Source organism: Nerophis ophidion, linkage group LG04 (assembly GCF_033978795.1).
Source record: "Nerophis ophidion isolate RoL-2023_Sa linkage group LG04, RoL_Noph_v1.0, whole genome shotgun sequence".
In the NCBI taxonomy this organism is placed as follows: Eukaryota; Metazoa; Chordata; class Actinopteri; order Syngnathiformes; family Syngnathidae; genus Nerophis; species Nerophis ophidion.
In genome coordinates, this window is record NC_084614.1 from 44955984 (window position 1) to 44975961 (window position 19978).

The 19978-nt window shown below is 42.7% G+C and overlaps 2 protein-coding genes across 2 annotated transcripts in view; both read left to right on the top strand.

The window, feature by feature from the left end:
• Positions 1-19978, top strand: part of LOC133551448 (sialate:O-sulfotransferase 1-like) — a 146175-nt gene that overhangs the window by 17505 nt on the left and 108692 nt on the right. The window lies entirely within an intron of this gene.
• Positions 9948-18481, top strand: LOC133550633 (uncharacterized). Its single transcript, XM_061896558.1, has 4 exons — positions 9948-10108; positions 12643-12942; positions 16693-16751; positions 16828-18481. Exons 1-4 carry the CDS (start codon positions 9948-9950, stop codon positions 17577-17579), a joined length of 1272 nt encoding a protein of 423 aa, XP_061752542.1. The 3' UTR covers positions 17580-18481.

Genomic DNA, 19978 nt, shown 5'->3' on the forward strand with positions numbered 1-19978 from the left:
TCTACGCATTTCATGAAATTCCCTTCTTGCGTTATTATTCTAACTTTACAAACTTTCTATATTTTCTGGCAGACTTTTCATATCGGGCAGCACAGTGGAACAGGGGTTAGTGCATGTGGCAATACGAAGGTCCTGAGTTTAATCCCGAGCTCGGGATCTTTCTGTGTGGAGTTTATATGTTCACTGCGTGGGTTCCCTCCGGGTACTCCGGCTTCCCCCCACTTCCAAAGACATGCACCTGGGGATAGGTTGATTGACAACACTAAATTGGCCCTAGTGTGTGAATGTGAGTGTGAATGTTGTCTGTCTATCTGTGTAGGCCCTGCGATGAGATGGCGACTTGTCCAAAATTGTGGACTCAGTCTTCCGCCCGAATGCAGCTGAGATAAGCTCCAGCACCCCCCGAAAACCCAAAAAGGGGCATGCGGTAGAAAATGGATGGATGGATGGACTTTTCACATCTTTTTGTTCTAATCTTGCACTGTCCAGGTCTGCTTTATGGTCTAGTCTTGCTGTTTCCATCAGCTATTTTTTGTAAATTCAAGTCTTGCTTTCCATCGTGTCCTGTATCCAGAGGCTCATTCGATCCAGATGACATTAAAGGTTTCAGGATTATTTTTATTTTTTTAGCTTTTGATAGAGTAGGAGCTCCCTAACAGGAGTTGTCGCTTTAACAACTTGCGGCATTTTATTTTATTTTTATAATTTATTTATTTTAACAATTTCATACCTTGCATTGGTGAAAGATCAACTGAAGGTGTCAGTCCGCCAACTGAGATCACTCTGTGTATTCGAAAATACTTTAAACAGCTTTAAACTCTTAGTCTAAGTACAATCTTAGTGTAGCTTCTGGTTACTACAACTGCTTTGAAATGCGGTGGGGGCCGATGGCTTGAGGCTAACTGTTTTTCCTACGTGTCTCATTTTAGTGAATATGTGCCTCTCACTGGACCAAAAGCAGTTTGAAAATGACAGCTAACTCTCCTGTGGCTGTGAAAAGCGGAGCCTTTTTTTGCGCATCTATTCCCATTGTCAGGAAGTGACAGGAATGAAATGACATGTTGAATCTAAAAATAAATGTTCAATATAAATCCAAATACTAAATATAAATGTTAAATCTAAATCCAAAATATTACAAGTGTTTTATGAATCCAAATATTTCATATACATTGAAATATTAAATATAATTGTTAAATCATGATACAAATGTTACATCAAAATATGAATGTTAAATCAAAAATGGGTAAAGATGAATATTTAGGTGATATGGCAAAATTCCAACCATCAGCCTCGCACCTGTGAAGACACGTCCACGTATCTGCCTGTCAGTGCAAGAGCGGTGAATGAGGACTTGTAGTAAGTGCGAGGAAGGAAGCAAAACTTGACAGATGATTAATGACAAATTAATGCCCAAAAAGTTGCTTTTTGTTGAACAGTTTAGCTCCAAATGTGTCAGTGTGCATGGTGTGTTACATTAATACATGAAACAGTTTAAATATATATACCTCTACTAGTGTACCAATATTTTGGTACCAGTACCAAAATTATTTTGATTCTTTTGACATTTTACTAAATAAAGGGGACCACAAAAAATTGCATATTGGCTTTATTTTAACAAAAACCTTATGGTACATTAAACATATGTTTCTTACTGCAAGTTTGTCCTTAAACAAAATAGTGAACATACAAGACAACTTGTCTTTTATTAGTAAGTAAGCACGCAAACACAGGTTCCTAACTTAGTCTGCTGCCATATGCAGTAACATAGTGTGTCATTTTCCATTCTATTATTTTGTCAAAATTATTTAAGGACAAGTGGTAGAAAATCAATTAATAATCCACTTTTTCATTTACTGTAAGTATCTGCTTAGTTTATGTTTTAACATGTTCTATCTACACTTCTTTTAAAATGTAGTAATCATTTATTTTTATGTTGTTTGGATACTTTATATCAGTTTTGGATGATACCACACAATTGGGTATCAATCCGATTCCAAGTCTATACAGGATCATACATTGGTCATATTCAAAGTCCTCAAGTGTCCATGGACATATTTCCTGAGTTTATAAACATAATATAAAAAACAAAACAAAAACGAAATAAGATGTTGTGATGCCAAAAAATATCGACATCATCATAGTAGTCTCAACTAGTTACGCTCCTGTACTTGGTATCATTACAGTGGATGTTAGGTGTAGATCCACCATGTTTACATATTGATGCCGGTAAGCTACGGAGTGAAGTGAAGCATATTTAGCTATTCCTCATCCTGTATGGATGATAGTTGTAATAAACGTACTTTATTTGTCAACATGGAGGCGAGGATTAGTGATTTAGACGTAGCTAAAATACTGCCGACCCCGGATGGACTCTAGCCGCTAGCTAGCTAGCCATGTCTTAAAGCACCTCTTCCAGTGGGTGTTTCAGTGTTATAACTTCACCTTTATCGTTAGTTTTCAGGCCAAAATACGTCCGTTCTTCCTTTTCTGTCTACAAACTGTCTACTCTTAAGTACTCTGTGATTGTGAGCTACCAAACATGCTCGTCTGCTCGTAAACCAGCAATGACACGATATGACGATGACAGGGGTGTAGGGTGGTTGGGGACTGGTACTTTATAGATGCGGTATAGTACCGAAAATTTACTAGTATCGCGGTATTATACTAATACCGGTATACCATACAACCCTAACCTGTACAGTATATACTGTACAACATTCTACCAACTGCATAATAGCTTTTTGTTGTAGCTTGGCAGTAGCATCTCTGCTTCCAAAAAATGATTTCGTAATATCGTCGCCCTCCCCTGCTATTATGCCTTCTTTCGCCCCATGTTGTTGCAGGGCAGTCCATCCATCCATCCATCCATCCATTTTCTACCCCTTGTCCCTCTTGGGATTGCAGGGGTTGCTGGAGCCTTTCCCAGCTGCATTCGGCCAAGAGGTGGGGTACACCCTGGACAAGTCGCATTGTTTAACAAAGTCTACACTAAACATATTGCTTTCTAAATGTGTCCACAAGCCCCAGTGTAACCAAAGTTGCTAGTGATGACTTTGGAGCTTTGATGACTACTACTTTGCGGCCAAAATCTGCTGTTTGCAACCAAAGACGCCCTCCTTTAATTCAGTGAATATCATCCCCTTCTTCTCAGCACTGTCCTTCACACTCACACTCTTTAAATCTTTAAAGCCAAAGTGTTAAAAATAGAGAAAGCTGTTTGTGTAACACACACTTCAAGTGAAGGTGAGATCATCCAAGCATCTTACCATAGAGCAGAAACTGGAAAAAACTTTCCTTGAAGAAAGATACATAAGGTCAATCAATGTCATTGGCCGGGAAATGATGCAGATCTCAATCCAATTGAACATCTGTGGTGGAAATTGAAAAATAAGGTCTATGACGAAATTCCAACTTACAAAGCTGATTTGACAACAGCAATCAGAGACAGTTGATGCAAGATTGATGAAGAGTACTGTTTGTCACTCGTTAAGTCCATGCCTCAAAAAGTGCAAGTATTAGTGGTGTGCTGTAATGGTTTTTGCTTCCCCAGAATTGAGTGATATCATCTTTTTTTCACTCTGCTTGAACTAAAAAACAAATTCTACAAAATCAAACAACTGAATGAACATCCTCAAAGTCTGGTGATTCCATCATTTCTACAGTGGTTGTAAAAGTGTGTAGTACTCCCAACTAGGAGAAATATGTATTCGTAATTATGACAGTCCTAGTTTCTCATTTGATGTGTTGGGGTCTTTCTTGACATTATCATGAGAGACATTCTTGTCGAAAGTCATTGCTTTGGTCTTTGAGATGATTTCCTGTAATGCATAGCTGGTCAAATGAGACAGAATGCCTATCCACCCATTTAAATAAACAAATTACTACTGTCAAGTTTTTTTATCAGATTAACCACACTTTTGACTTGTGATTAATAATGACTAATCACAGAATGTCATACACATTTTTTTAAAGGTTTTACTGATATATGTAATTTATTTGCTCATAATTTACTAACAGTTTCGGGTTGTATGCTGAAGAGACATAGAGACATTTGTCACAGAGCGCACCAGTTGAAGTCTCCTTACTCATCTTTGCATTGGCATATGCATTGACCTGATGACTGATTGTATAACAATCTGTTCCACCTTTAAGATAACCATCCATGGTTAAGGTTAAGGATCCTGTACAGTCAAAACTAATGTGATTAATCTACATTGATACATGATTAATGTAATAATTTTTGGGGTTTAATTAAATACAATAACTCGTTAAATTTGACACCCCTAATTAATCAGAATTGGAATAAAATATAGATATTGTAATAGAGTGATCTATGTTGTCTGTTGCCATGTCCTGGTGAATGTTGGCCGGTTCCTTACGCACTAAAGGAAGCTGTAGAGAGAGAGCTGGAGAGGTTGGAGAGTGAAAAAGTAAATTCAAAGATTGACAAAAGTGAGTGGGCAGCTCCAATAGTCACAGTATCTAAGGTCCACAAAACTATCAGGATTTGTGGTGACTACAAGGTCAGTGTTAATCAATGCATTGAAGAGCAGACCTATCCACTACCGAATACTGAAGATCTATTCGCTACATTAGCAGGAGGAACATCCTTCAGTAAACTGGATCTTTCACATGCTTACCAACAACTACAGTTGAATGAAGAGTCAGAAAAGTATCTGACTATAAACACACACAAGGGTCTGTACAAGTATCATCGCCTCAGTTATGGAGTTTCCAGTGATCCTGCAATATTTCAGTCTGTTATGGACCAGATTTTGCAAGGAATGGACCATGTGACATGTTTTTTGGACGACATTCTCGTTACTGCTTCCTCGGAGGAGGAACATTTGACAAGACTGGATAATGTTCTCACACATTTGGAGAAGCATGGCATCAGGGTTACGCTATCAAAATGTCAGTTTTTCCAGAACAATGTCAAGGATCTGGGACATCGCATTGATAAGACTGGGTTACATCCCACAGAAGAAAAGGTGACTGCCATAACAAATGCACCTGAGCTCACAAATGTAACAGAACTTAAGTCTTTCTTGGGCCTTCTGAAATATTACAGCAGATTCCTGCAAAACCCCTCTACTGTGCTCCAGCCTCTGCACAGCATACTTAAAAAGGACTCAAAGTGGGTTTGGACTGTTGAATGTGCAAAAGCACTTGAAGATGCAAAGCTGCTGCAGAACAAGGTGCTAGTTCACTACATCACCCGCCTGCCACTGCGAATCGCATGTGACGCTTTGCCTTATGGAGTTGGGGCTGTAATTTCACATGTAACAGAAAATGGAGAAGAGCGACCTGTTCCATTTGCCTCAAGGACACTCACTGAATCAGAAAGGAAATATGCCCAAATTGAAAAGGAGGCACTTGCTATCATTTTTGGAGTAAATAAATTTCATAAATATCTTTATGGAAGGAAATTCACACTTATCACTGATCATAAGCCACTGTTGGCCATCCTGGGGCCAAAATCAGCAGTTCCAACGTGGCCAGCATTAAGAATGCAATGCTGGGCACTTATTCTTATGGCCTACAATTATGAGATTGAGTATAAGAAGTCAGCTGATCATGCTAATGCGGATGCTTTGTCACGCCTACCCTGAGTAGGGATGAACAACACAGCAGAGGAGGGAAGTATCTTCTATGTTTCATAATTGGATGAACTTCCTGCGTGTGCAAAAGACATTGAGAGTGCTACTCTTAAAGATCCTGTACTCAGTAAGGTGTGGAATTACACATTAAATGGCTGGCCAAGTTATATCCACGATGTAGCATTGAGGCCTTACTTTGTACGCAGACAGGAGTTGTCAGCAGATCAAGGCTGCATTCTTTGGGGACAGCGAGTCATCATACCGCCAGGTTATCGACAGAGACTACTGGAGGATCTCCATTATGAACATCCAGGTATCTGCCATATGAAGGCTCTTGCCCGCAGTTACCTTTGGTAGCCAGGCTGTGATGGTGAAATTCAAGAACTGGTGAACAAGTGCTCAGTCTGCCAAGCAGTACAGAAAATGCCAGCTGGGGCACCATTACATCCTTGGCGGTGGCCAGAAAGAGTGTGGCAAATAATTCACATCGATTTTGTAGAGAAGGATAAACAGTATTTTTTGGTTGTCATAGATAGCCATTCAAAGTGGTTAGAGGTTTTTAGAGGTCTGGTTGCATCGTATGGACTGCCAGAAGAGCTAGTTTCAGACAATTGCCCACAGCTGGTGGCAATTCATCGAGGACTTGAAAGCCAGGTTTGTGCGGTCCCAGTCCACAGCAAGCTCAGACCTTCTCCCTCCGGCTCGGCCGCCGGTTCCGGCTCTCCGTCCGGCGCGGCAACTGCCACCTTCCCTCCTCCCGTCTCAGCCGCCGGTTCTGGCTCTCCGGCCGGCGCAGGTACCACCACCATCTTCCCTGTCGCCTGCTGTCCTTCCTGTCCCGGCTCCACGGCAATCGCCTGTTCCCGCAACGCGTAGCACGCCGGTTACAGCCCTGCGTCTTACGCTGGTCGCTGCGCCACAATGCCCAACATCAGCTGGACCCCCAGCACCTGTTCCTGCTCTTTGGCAGCTTCCAGCAGCTGCACCACGGCTGCTCTTCCTGCCAGCATCCGCTCGTCCTGCCAGTCCGGCAAAGGCTCCAGTGGAGCCCACTGTGATGTCTCTTCTGTCCTCCTGCTGGGACTCTGCCAGGGACGTGTCCTTTTCCCTCCTCCTGGCCCCCTTCCGACTGTCCCTGGTTTTCGCACCGGGGGATATTGGCAGACAAGAACTCCTTTGCCCAGTGGTGGACGGCGTCTGGTATCCGCCTAGTAGACGGGGGGCTACTACCGGCAGCGGTGCAGCCAAGCACACGCCACTGTCATCCCCGCCATCCTCTCTTCCCACGGCGCCGACACCTTCATCTTCTCTGGCGTGCCTTCGCACTGCGCGGACATCTTCTGCGTCACATGTGGGACTCTGCACGGTGCCGCCATCTTCATCGTCGGCAGTGGATCCGTGGACGACACCAGGGGATGGCCACGTCCGTGGCCGACGTGGAGGTGGGCGTGTCGTTGTCGTCATCGTGGGATCGAGCGGATTCGTCGTGGAAACAGGCGGAATCGTCGTCGTCGTGGAATCAGGTGCTGGAGTGTGATCCAGCCTTGGGTCAGGTGCTGGAGTTTGATCCAGCCTTGGGTCAGGTGCTGGAGTGGGATCCAGACTTGGACTTGGACTAGGAGTAGGACTTGGACTAGGATTCTGACTATGACTATGACTAGGACTTGGACTAAGACTTGGACTAAGACTTTGACGAGGACTTGGACTATGACTAGGACTATGACTAGGACTATGACTAGGACTATGATTTAGACTGTGATAGGACTTGGACTAGGACTTGGACTAGGACTTGGAGTAGGACTTGGACTAGGACTTGGACAAGGACTAGGACTCGGACTAAGACTCGGACGAGGACTCAGACTTGGACTATGACTATGACTTGGACGAGGGTTAGGACTAGGACGATGACTTGGACTAGCTACAGGTGCTAGCCGTGGTGCAGGTGGAGGTGGCCTAGCTTGGGGTTGCGGTTTGGCAGGCCGAAATACTGGTGGTGGAGGCCGCACCAAGATACCGGTGGTGGAGGCCGCGCCAGTGGTTGTGGCTTGGCGGGCCGAAAGACCGGAGGTGATGGCCTCGCCAGTGGTTGCGGCTTGTCTGCCAGCAAAGCATCCTCCCCTTCAAGAAGCGGATGCCAAACGCACTCCCCGTGGTCTGAAATTGTCTCTAGGGGTGGGTGGAGGGAGATCAGGAAGGGGGCAGACTCCTCCCCTCTCGGTTGACCAAGAAGTCCATTGTGCTCCGCAAAAGCAGGCGGAGAGCTCTCTGCCGCTTGGATTTGTTCCTCCATTTTTAATTCGACAAGAACCCTCCGTTACCACTCGTCCACCCAGGCTGGACTGTACTTTTCAAGGTATGTCTCGAATTCTGGAGAAGTTGGGGCAGGAAGTGCAGTAGACCGAAGAGTGGGGTGGGGCTGAACTTGAGAGTCAGCAATTAACTGGGGCCGGATAGACTTACAGTTAATAAAAAAGTCCTGAAATTGTTTGCTTGAAATATTAACGTGGTTTGTGACAGTTTGAGACAAAGAATTTTCAGAGTTAAAAAAAAATATTCATCACTGCTGTCATCAAACGTGGGCAGGGAAACGTCAAAGAGGGGCGTCAACGGAGTGATGTCATAGCTGCTATACCTGTGATTGACAGGCCAGCCGGTGAAATGTTTGGAAGAGGGAACAAAAGAATTACCAGACACGTGAGGGGAATCCTGGACAGGTTGTAGCTGGCTGTGTACCGGAGGGAAGGCTTGCAAGGTTGGAGCGTCTCTGTTGCGAGGCGAAGCCCTCTTGTGCTACTTCCGCCTTCGTGGACGCGAGCGAGCTTGCTGAGAGGGGACATCACCAAACCAGGTGGATTCGAGCGGGATCAGGAAACTTCCAGGTCTCCAAATCATCTCGTCACCTGGCGCGCAGCGGAGCGTCTCTTCCTCCTTTGCTCGGAGTACAGCCCAAGTACCTTGGTCGACCTCTGAATTGCCCGCCGCGAGACAACTCTTTTCTGCTTGCTTCCTACTGTGACGATTGTGGGGCATTGTGGTGATGCGGGTCGTCCTCTCAGGGATGCAGTCGGGCTCAAACACAGCGTGACGGTAAGAAAAACGGATGTCTTTAACAAATAAAAGAGACTATGAAACAGAAAAACTTGCACAAGGCACAAAAGGCAAAACGAACAGAACTAGCATGGGAGCTAGAAAGAACCAAAAGTGCTTGCATGTGAGCTAGAGTACGAACAAAGGAGTAGCGCGGAGGCTAGCAAGTACAGAAATTGAATCAGTCGTCACTTGTAGCATGTAACACAAACTAGGACGCACGGACGAGTGAAAAAATAAGGCAGGCTTAAATCAGGTCAGTAATTAAAAAAACAGGAGCACATCAAAAGCAAGGGTCAGGTGAAACTAATGCGTGATTATGGTGACAGACTAAACAACTAATTACAACCAAGAACCAAAAGAGTCCAAAACGAACAGAAAATACAAAAAGACTCAAAAACCTAAATTAAAATATGATCCAGGCAGCGGATCATAACACAGTTACCAGGCACTTCCAAGTTGAGGAGTATGGGTTAATTCAGTGGTTCTTAAATGGGGTACGAAAATGTTCACATGTGGTACATCACTGAAAAAAGGTTGAGAACCACTGGGTTAATATACCGGTCTGAGAGCACAGAATTAACTTAAATAAGTCCCTCTACTTTACCTGATACATGCCCTGGTTCAGCAGGTCTTGCTTCCACATGACAGAGTTGTAAATAGAGAAAATATGGCCAACTCGGTTTCAAAGTTAGGACCAAACATGGCGCCCTGTAGTCTCGTGAGGGACTTTTGACCAATCATTGAGGAGACTGTCTGGCCTCTGATTGGTCAAAAGCCCCTCATGTCACTACAGGGCGCCATGTTTGGTCTTAACTTTGAAACTGATTTGGCCGTACTCTTTCCAAACACTCTGCCACATAGTCCGCAAGGCCTATCTACCACCGACTCCCCAAAAAGAACAAGTATATCCTCCTTTGCCGCAATGTTTTTCAAGGCTTCCAAAATTCCGGGAATTTACACTAAAGCAATCATTGGACCACATTCCTTTTAGCCCTGCCTACTGACTTTGATAGTTAGGTTTGACGGAAAAAAAAATAATAATAATGAAGCTGCTAACACACATATTCATGAAATAATTAAAACTGTATTATTTCATGAATATGTGTGTCAGCAGCTTCAGCATATTCAATTATTTTTAAATGATGTATTTAAAAGAAGCCATTGCTGAGCACCATCACCTTCGTGAAAGAGGGTCATAGACCAGTTGTCCAAGGCCAAGCCAACCAAAACCTCCTGCAGTTTACCCAGGGATGGGAGATGGAGGTCGACCTGGGGAGGAGGCTCCGCTTCCCAGAGGCGGTACTGTCCACCTCTCTTAGACCAGACATAGTTATGTGGTCCCCAGAGGGAAAGAAAATCATCCTGGTGGAACTTATTGTCCCGTGGGAGGAGGGATGTGAGGAAGCAGCAGAGAGGAAGTAAACAAAGTACCAACAACTTGTCCAGGACTGCCAGGACAAGGGGTGGACAGCATGGCTGATGACAGTGGAAGTTGGTTGTCGAGGATTCCCTGCTCAATCTGTGTGGAATCGGATGACAAAGGTCGGATTGAGAGGTCACTTGACGAAAATAGCCGTTCGTAGGCTGGGAGAAGCGGCAGAGAGACCCTCCTGTTGGCTCTGGCATAAAAGAGAGGACAATAGCTGGAAGCCTGGATGAGAGGAGCAGTGATCTGGCAAATCACTGCCGAACCACCAACCGGAGAGTGTTGTGGTTAAGGGTCGAAACACTCGGTGAACGTTGGGGACCACCTGATGACCTCTTGTCCAGGGCAATGCTTTATCCATTAGAAATGAATTAGAATAGCATCTTTGATGTATTTGCAAACTAATTATTAAGTACATTATTTAAAAATAGTTGAATAAATACCTAAATAGTTAAGTAAATTGTGATACAATTATATGAATAATCAATAAGATACCAAAATAAATTACATAGTTAAATACGTAAATTGTACATCTACAATTTTTTTATTCCAATTTTAATGAAATAAAGAAACATTGAAGTCCTTATTTAAATACTGAATGCACTTACTTATTTGTATCCTGTTCCATTTTACCCTCCATACCAATGGAGCATTTACTCTGCAGACTCTTTAAATGCTTCCTGCTTTTTTTTTTTTTTTTCTTTCCAAAGAGAATAAACAATTGTGTCGTCACTGAGGAGAAATACAAAACATTGGAGGCAAAAAAGAGATCAGTCTAGTAAGTGCTATCTGGCAAAGCTGCGCATAAAACACAGATAACCTCGAGCATTGTCTTTAATTACGCAGCTCCACTGTGGTGTGGAGGAGATATTGCTGCTGGGATAAAACTTATGAACTATCGATATTACTATCAACAAGATGTATCATTGCTGTCAGCTGCAAATCTTATTTCACCACTTAATAATGATTATTTTTTTTTACTTTTAACATATTTACATTCTCTGTGTCCGCACGAATGTTTTGTTACAAGGGATGTAAACATACAGCCAAAGAAAACACACTTTATAACGTCTCTTCCTGTTTCCCTTTTTATTATATCATAAATTCCCCCCAACCCTGCAGAAAATGCCACATTTATTTGATTTCAATTGTACTGTACTTCGTTCTGACGACGGTAAGTTAAAAAAAAAAAGAATGTTCGTATGGAACAGGTCTATACTTTATTCTTTCATCAAACTATACGATATACAAATATCATTGTCGTGTCTTGTATTCATGTTAGCATTTAAGCTGGCTAAGGATTACCACGTTGTCTTGCATTTACAGGAAATTAGCAGTATCACTGGTCTTTGAGTGCAGTAATTAATCACGGTTTTCCAATAATTTGAATTACAAACGATAATGCTAACCATCTGGAGTTTTACCGTGGTTTATTAATAATGTTATTTATCATTAAGTCCCTACAAAACATTATTGTTTTATTTGTATCTTTTACATGCTAGCCTATAATTTCTGTGTCTACAGGGTGAGGTTTACAATTCATTATTTGCCCTCCATATTCCCCCTGTGCTTGAGCACTCTCAATAATTAAATGACACGTCTTCATGACAACTTTACGACTGTGTGGATAACCGTGTCACCTTGATTTTTGTAATAATTTAAGTATTTGTTCCAACAGGTCATAGTATCGCACCGTATTGTATCACTTAGCATTCTAGTAAGATAGCGACAAGTCACAAAATCCATGGCTTTCCCTTTTTTTACCTACACAATTGTCAAAAATGCTAATACTTTCATGTTGTCATGTTAACAGTTAAATTTTTTTCTTTTTAGCATACTACCAAGCAGAGGTGGGTCGAGTAGCCAGAAATTGTACTCAAGTAAGAGTACAGTTACTTTAGAGATTCATTACTCAAGTAAAAGTAAGGAGTAGTCACCCAAATATTTACTTCAGTAAAAGTAAAAAGTATGTTGTGAAAAAACTACTCAAGTACTGAGTAACTGATGAGTAACCTGATTACAGCAAAAAATAATGCACAAAAACATAAAAATAGCAATGAGAAAATTCAGAGCCAGGAATATCTCTTAAGCAACTAAAACAATATTATATATTAACCCTTTGATGCATAACATGGGTCAAATGTGACCCAACCAAGTTTTTATCATCTGTTTCTTTGCAAAAATTTAATGTAATCTTTCAGTATTCCAGGCATTCCTCAATTAACTTGTTTTTGGTCATTAAACATTGTTATTGTATTCTTTCTCTTCATACTTTTTGAATAAAATTGATTTTTGTATTGCTACCCCTCCAATGCACAACATGGGTCAAAAATGACCCACATCTATTTTCTATGTTATTTCATGTTAGCCTGAGCGTTGCTTTGCTATATATTTCAAATAAATGTATTTTATCGTTTACTATCACATATATTCAGTAAATATCATGTTTTTGTTCAGCTAAAATCATAATTTAGGGTTAGGTTTAGGGTTAGGTCGCAACATCACATTGGACAACTTCTTCACCAGTGTCCCTCTGGCTGAGAAGCTCCTCGAGAAGAACCTGACTATTGTTGGGACTCTTCGCCAGAACAAACCAGACATACCACCTATCATGAAGCCAAGCAAATCACGGATGATTCATAGCTCAGAATTCGGGTTTAATGGCAACATGACCATTGTGAGCTATGTGCAGAAGAAAGGAAAGGCTGTTGTCCTTCTGAGCACAATGCATAATGACAAAGCAGTGGATGACAGTCAGAAGAAGAAACCAGAAGTGATACTGTACTACAACAGACCAAAAGGGGAGTGGACACAACAGATCAGATGGTTGGCACCTACATATGCAAGCAGAGAACACGGAGGTGGCTCATGGTGCTCTGGTACAATATGCTGAATATTGCCACCCTCAATGCTTACACCAACTTCACTACAGAACACCCAGGTTACATGGGTGGTGTCACCATGCACGCTGACTATTCATCAAGGAGCTGGGCAAAGAGCTGGTCATGCCACATATGAAGAGCTGCATGGAGGGCATGCCCACACTCCAAAAGCGTATCATAGAGGCAATGGGAAGATGCGGATAGAAAAACAAACCATAGTCACCACCCAACCAGAAGAGGACATAAGACAGAAGGGTGCGGCGAAGAGGAAGAGGTGTGCGATCTGCTCATCTGCCAAAGACAGAAAAGTCAGCTGGTGTTCGCAGTGCAAGAAGCCTGTGTGCAAGGAGAACAAACGCACAGCGGTAATGTGTGCTACATGTGAGGAATCTGATAACTAACTATCCATCCATTTCTACCGCTTATTCCCTTTTGGGGTCGCGGGGGGCGCTGGCGCCTACCTCAGTTACAATCGGGCGGAAGGTGGCGTACACCACGGACAAGTCGCCACCTCATCGCAGGGCCAACACAGATAGACAGACAACATTCACACTCACATTCACACACTAGGGCCAATTTAGTGTTGCCAATAAACCTATCCCCAGGTGCATGTCTTTGGATAACTAACTAATAAAGAATAAAAGAATCATAAGAACTGAATTGACAATTTTATTTTATGTTGGTCTAATTCACAAGTTTATTTTTGTTACTGCCAGATGTTTGCCAAAATGACAAATAACCAGGTTTCAAATCATGAATGTATGATTGTTTGGCCCGAATCACATCTAAAATAGGTATTTGAAGTAAAATATTATTGTAATATGCCTTCATCCATTTTTGACCCATGTGTGTAAACTTGATGTAGTATTACAAAAAATAATTTTGTTTATAAAGTATGGTAGGAAAAATATAAATAAGGATTTGTGGTAATCAAAAACAAGATTTTTAAAGAATAATTGAATTATTAAATTATAAAATACATTGATTTCAAAAGATACAGCAACGAGACACTCAGGCAGCATGAAATAACATGGGAAATTGATGCGGGTCATTTTTGACCCATGTGTGTAAACTTGATGTAGTTTTACAAAAAATACTTTTGTTCATAAGGTATGGTAAGAAAAATATAAATAATGATTTGTGGTAATCAAAAACAAGATTTTTAAAGAATACTTGAATTATTAAATTATAAAATACATTGATTTCAAAAGATACAGCAAAGAGACACTCAGGCAGCATGAAATAACATGGGAAATTGGTGCGGGTCATTTTTGACCCATGTTGTGCATATGTTATGTATCAAAGGGTTAAATAATAGTACATTAAAATAAAATTTAAAAAAAATGGCACATTGAGCCACAATAACTTAATCAATCAATCAATGTTTACTTATATAGCCCTAAATCACTAGTGTCTCAAAGGGCTGCACAAACCACAACAGCACCATAGCCTCAGTAGGCATTCATTGATTTGATTGATTGATTGATTAAAACATGTATTAGTACATTGTACAGTACATATTCCGTACAATCGACCACTAAATGGTAACACCCCAATAAGTTTTTCAACGTTTATCAATTACTTAGTAAATGACCAAGTCGAGGTGATCTACCTCATATATACATATACATACACACACATATCATTTATACACACACATATCATACATACACACAAATGATTTATACACACACATATCATATATATATATATTTATATATATATATGTATATATATATTCATATATATATATATATATATATATGAATATATATATATATATATATATATATAAATTCCTATCTTTCATGAAGACAAGAATATAAGTTGGTGTATTACCTGATTCTGATGACTTGCAATGATTGGAATCAGACGTTCACGTTTTCAAATGAAGGAGAAAAAAAGTTGCTATTTTCTGTCTAATACCACATGAAAGTCGTTGGTTTTCGGCATCTTATTTGTCCAGCTTCCATATTCGTTTTTATACACTTTACTGTTGTGATCCGGCTTCCGGATCACACATCTCTAGCATGTTTATGTCCTTTTTGTATTGTCCTATGTTTTGATCATGTTTTGGACTCTACCGATTCCGTTTGTTAGCGCACTTCCTTGTTTTGTACTGTCACCATGGCAACCTAATTACGCCTCCTGCACGGACTCACTACGCACAGCTGTTTTGAATTATTTGTGTGGTATTTAAGACCACCTGCTACCTTAGTTCCTCCTGGCTGTTTCGTTTGCTCACGCAACAAGTTACGATCTGTTATTCTTCATTGTTTTTACTCTGCTAAGTTTTAGCTTAGCTTTCCGCGCGCTCGGCTCACGTTGCTTATGGACTTTTGAACTCTACCCTTGCTACAAGTAGCATTCAGCTTTCCATGCGGTGGCATGCCTTTTCTTTTCCTTTGTCAAGTGTTTTGTTGTGTTTTATTATTAAATCTGGTTCCTACCTCCACTCCTGCTTGCTCCCGTCTTTGGAATCTTGGCATCACAATGCGCCCACCAAATCGTAACAGGAAACAGCCAGCATCACGTCGCCTCGCCGAAGACCTTTCGGAGCTCCGACTCCACCAGTCCTCTTATCCGGCCATGTATCCCCAGCTTCCGCCTTCCCTGTCACTCACAGTGATGTCACTCCGTTCACGCCCCCCTATGATGTCACCGTTAACACCTTAGTGGATTCCTCTGCACATTTTTTTGACCGTAGTGATGAGGAGTTTTTTGATAATGAACTCTCTCACATTCCACCCAAGGACCTAGTTTTATTTAAGAAAATTTTCAAGGACAATTATTCCACTCCTAAACCCAGTCACATACCTAAAAATGACTTTAATTCCAAGATTAATTATTATCAGGAAATTTTTCGCCACTATGACTCTAGTCTGTCTTCGCCCCCCACACCTGCTTCCCCGCCTCTCAAGTCGCGTTCCCCGCCTAAATCCGTGCCCTTTTCCTCATTTAGAGAGGATTTTGAACATTTTAGAGGGGAGAATCTTGCCCTCCTCCAATCCTCCCACCACCCACCCTTACGGTCAGCCTCTATCCAACGGGACCCCGTCTGGAATCCGGGTCTTGAGGGGAGGGCTAGTATTAGCTGCCGTGCTACGAAGGTAGCACGGCGGCATACTACTAAGCCACCTCGACATCCGGTCTAGCCTCTTCCACCATTCTTTCAGCACATCAAGCTTCTGCCCATTAGACCTCCTCCACCAGAGTTTCCCCCGGTTAAACCTGCACTTCCCTCTAGACCTCCTTCACCTGTCTTTCCACCTACTAAGCCTCCTAGACCTCCACCACCGGTGTTTACCCCTGTTAAACCTGTTAAGCCATTTAGACCTCCTCCACCGGTGTTTTCTCCTGTTAAGCCTCCTAGACCTCCTCCACCTGTTGTCCGTCTTAGTTCTAGTTCCATTCCTGCTTCTTCCCAGAGTTCAAGTCCTAGCCTTCCTTCTAGCCATAATTCTAGTCCTACTTGTAGACCAACTTGTAGACTGATTCGGAGTCCAAGTCCCGGTCCGAGTTTTCGTGCTTCTAGTAGTCCCAATTGTAATCCTAAACCCACTTGTCGACTGAATGGTAGTCCAAGTCCCGGTCCTAGTTCCGTACCTTCTTGTAGTCTCTGTAGTAGTCCTAGTTCTGATTTTCCTCGTGGTCTTAGTCCCCATCGTAACCCTAGTCCTTGCCCAATTTCTAGTCCGAGCCCCAGTTTGACTGTAAGTCCTAATCTTTGTCCAAGTCCTTGCCCGAGCACCGGTATGACTGAAAGTCCTGGTCCTTGCCCAAGTCCTTGTAAATGCACTAGTGTGATTGTAAGTCCTGGTCCTCACCAAAGTCCTTGCCCAAGCCCTAGTGTTAGTCTCTTCCCTCCTCGTAGTAGTTGCCCTTGTTTCAGACTTTCCCCTAGTTCCCCTCGGCGGGCCCCTGTGCCTGCTCCTCGGCTGTAATCCGACACCAGCTCCTCGGCTGAAGCCGACTCATGCTCCTCGGCTGAAGCCGACTCCTGCTCCTCGGCTGAAGCCGACTCCTGCTCCTCGGCTGAAGCCGACTCCTGCTCCACGGCTGAAGCCGACACCTGCTCCTCGGCTGAAGCCGACACCTGCTCCTCGGCTGAAGCCGACACCTGCTCCTCGGCTGAAGCCGGCTCCAGCTCCTGATCCTCTGCCGGCTCCAGCTCCTGATCCGCTGCCGGCCTCTGCACCTGATCCGCTGCCGGCCTCTGCACCTGATTCCCTGCCGGCCTCTGCAACTGCTTCCCTGCCGGCATCAGCACCTGCTTCCCTGCCGGCATCAGCACCTGCTTCCCTGCCGGCATCAACACCTGCTTCCCTGCCGGCATCAGCACCTGCTTCCCTGCCGGCATCAGCACCTGCTCCTCTGCCGGCATCCACACCAGCATCGGTGCCTGCTTCGGTTGCAGCCCCCACGCCTTCGTCTGCTGCTGCCAAGCCGAGTCCTCCTCCACGTCGGCCACGGGAGTGGCCGTACCCCGGGCGTCCGCCTCAGCAGGCGCGTCCACCTCCACAACGGCCACGGCTGTGGCCCTATCCCGGGCGTCCTCCTCGTGTCTTTGTCAGCAACTAAAGTGGCCTTTGCGGGTTCGCCCGCCTGGACTGTTGTGGCAGCGACGTTCCACCTGCCGCTGCCACCTAGCGTGTCCTCGGTGGATCCGGGGACACAGGACTTATCAACCCTCCACCAGGTCCTCCCTCCACCCTCCCTTCATTTTCAGACTGTCTCATTGTGGGAGGGGGTTCTCTTTATTGCTATTTTTTTTGGGGCATCTGGGATCTGCCCCTTAAGGGGGGGGGGGGTAATGTTGTGATCCGGCTTCCGGATCACACATCTCTAGCATGTTTATGTCCTTTTTGTATTGTCCTATGTTTTGATCATGTTTTGGACTCTACCGATCCCGTTTGTTAGCGCACTTCCTTGTTTTGTACTTTCACCATGGCAACCTAATTACGCCTCCTGGACGGAATCACTACGCACACCAGTTTTGAATTATTTGTGTGGTATTTAAGACCACCTGCTACCTTAGTTCCTCCTGGCTGTTTCGTTTGCTCACGCAACAAGTTACGATCTGTTATTCTTCATTGTTTTTACTCTGCTAAGTTTTAGCTTAGCTTTCCGCGCGCTCGGCTCACGTTGCTTATGGACTTTTGAACTCTACCCTTGCTACAAGTAGCATTTAGCTTTCCGTGCGGTGGCACGCCTTTTCTTTTCCTTTGTCAAGTGTTTTGTTGTGTTTTATTATTAGATCTGGTTCCTACCTCCACTCCTGCTTGCTCCCGTCTTTGGCATCTTGGGGCCGACACCTCCGCGCATCACAATGCGCTCACAAAATCGTAACACTTTACGATAAATACAGTGGCGGCAAACTCCGTGGCTTGCTAGCTTGTTTGCGCTGGCTTTCGGAGACTCTTATTTTGTTAGCGCAGGCGCGATGGAGCGGCACTTTTATTGTAAAGACAAGAAGTGTGCGATCAGTCTTTAGGCTTATGACGGGAAGTACGGTTGAAATAAAAAGTGTCTTTTTTCCTTTACACTTTTGATTGATTGATTGAAACTTTTATTAGTAGATTGCACAGTACAGTACATATTCCGTACAATTGACCACTAAATGGTAACATCCGAATAAGTTTTTTAACTTGTTTAAGTCGGGCCATGCGACCCCCTGGCTCTGTTTGATTGGTCCAACATCACCAGTGACTGCATGTGTATGGTGAAACGCAGGCATGCGTAGATTCTACTTTGAAGCTCTGTCATTAACCAAAACAAACATTAATAGATCGATAAAAAAAGTAGCGAGTAGCGAGCTGAATGTAGATAAATGGAGCGGAGTAAAAGTAGCGTTTCTTCTCTATAAATATACTCAAGTAAAAGTAAAAGTATGTTGCATAAAAACTACTCGTAGAAGTACAATTTATCCCAAAAGTTACTCAAGTAAATGTAACGGAGTAAATGTGGCGCGTTACTACCCACCTCTGCTACCAAGTAACAATATATATGACCTGTACTTGTAAGCCTACACAATTGGTAAAAATGCATTGTACCTGTTAGTGTGCTAACAACAAACAATTTACCTACAAAATGGGCTAAAATAGTCACCCTTGACTATGCTATACTTGTATTTTTATAACCATACAATTGTCTACAATGATAAGACTTAGCATGTTAGCATGTTAACATTTAGCATTCCTGTAAGATAGTGCCAATATCCATTTTTTTCTGCTTTATCCGTACAAAATTGGCTAAAACGTTAAAATCTAACATGCTGGTCAAGTAGCGTTCAGTAACAGTATTCATATATTTTTGAAAAAATATAATATGCTAACTGTTAACATGCTAACTGTTAACATGCTAGTACCTACCATGAACTAAACACAGTATTAAAGTAGATTGTGAAATGGCATTATGTCTTTGAACCAGTTCGAATTGGTTGATAAATGTATGAATAGTTGATAAAGTCAAGTGGAAGTGTCATGGACTTTTAAATTATACTTCCTTCAATTACGATTGTAATTGACATTCTACCTCCTGTTTGCAACTTCAATTCAAACTTGTGGAATGGAATAGGTTGGCTGGTTGGTGTCAGCTTATTTCAAGCATGCATACAATTGCAATGTAATACATCACATATTTCCAATTGTATTATTACAGCATGTCCGAAATGGAGGAGGAAGAAGCAGAGCTTATTTAATCCTACCCCTTTTTGTATCATAGCAGTTTTAACCCATTGGTTTTTTATCAAAATGTCACACAAAAGTAAATAAAAGAATGAGTAAACATATAAATTAATTTACAATTAGGAAGTACATGATTTTCAAATACAATATGCTTATTGGGAGATATTCTCAATTAAATTCGTAAGTTTGAAAGAAAACATGGTCAGAAAAAAATACACGCTATAAAGATCCTGCAGCTCTCCTGCAGCAATAACACACCAACAGAAGGAGATATGTCGTTCTGTGTGTGTGCCG

Excerpts from the sequence above, each read along its gene's own strand:
- LOC133550633 (XM_061896558.1), top strand. The coding sequence starts at position 9,948 with ATGGAGGTCGACCTGGGGAGGAGGCTCCGCTTCCCAGAGGCGGTACTG. Across the intron at positions 10,109-12,642 it reads GAGGAAGCAGCAGAGAGGAA|TGTCCCTCTGGCTGAGAAGC; the intron begins GTAAACAAAGTA and ends CTTCTTCACCAG. Across the intron at positions 16,752-16,827 it reads AAGTCCTTGCCCGAGCACCG|AAGTCCTTGCCCAAGCCCTA; the intron begins GTATGACTGAAA and ends TGGTCCTCACCA.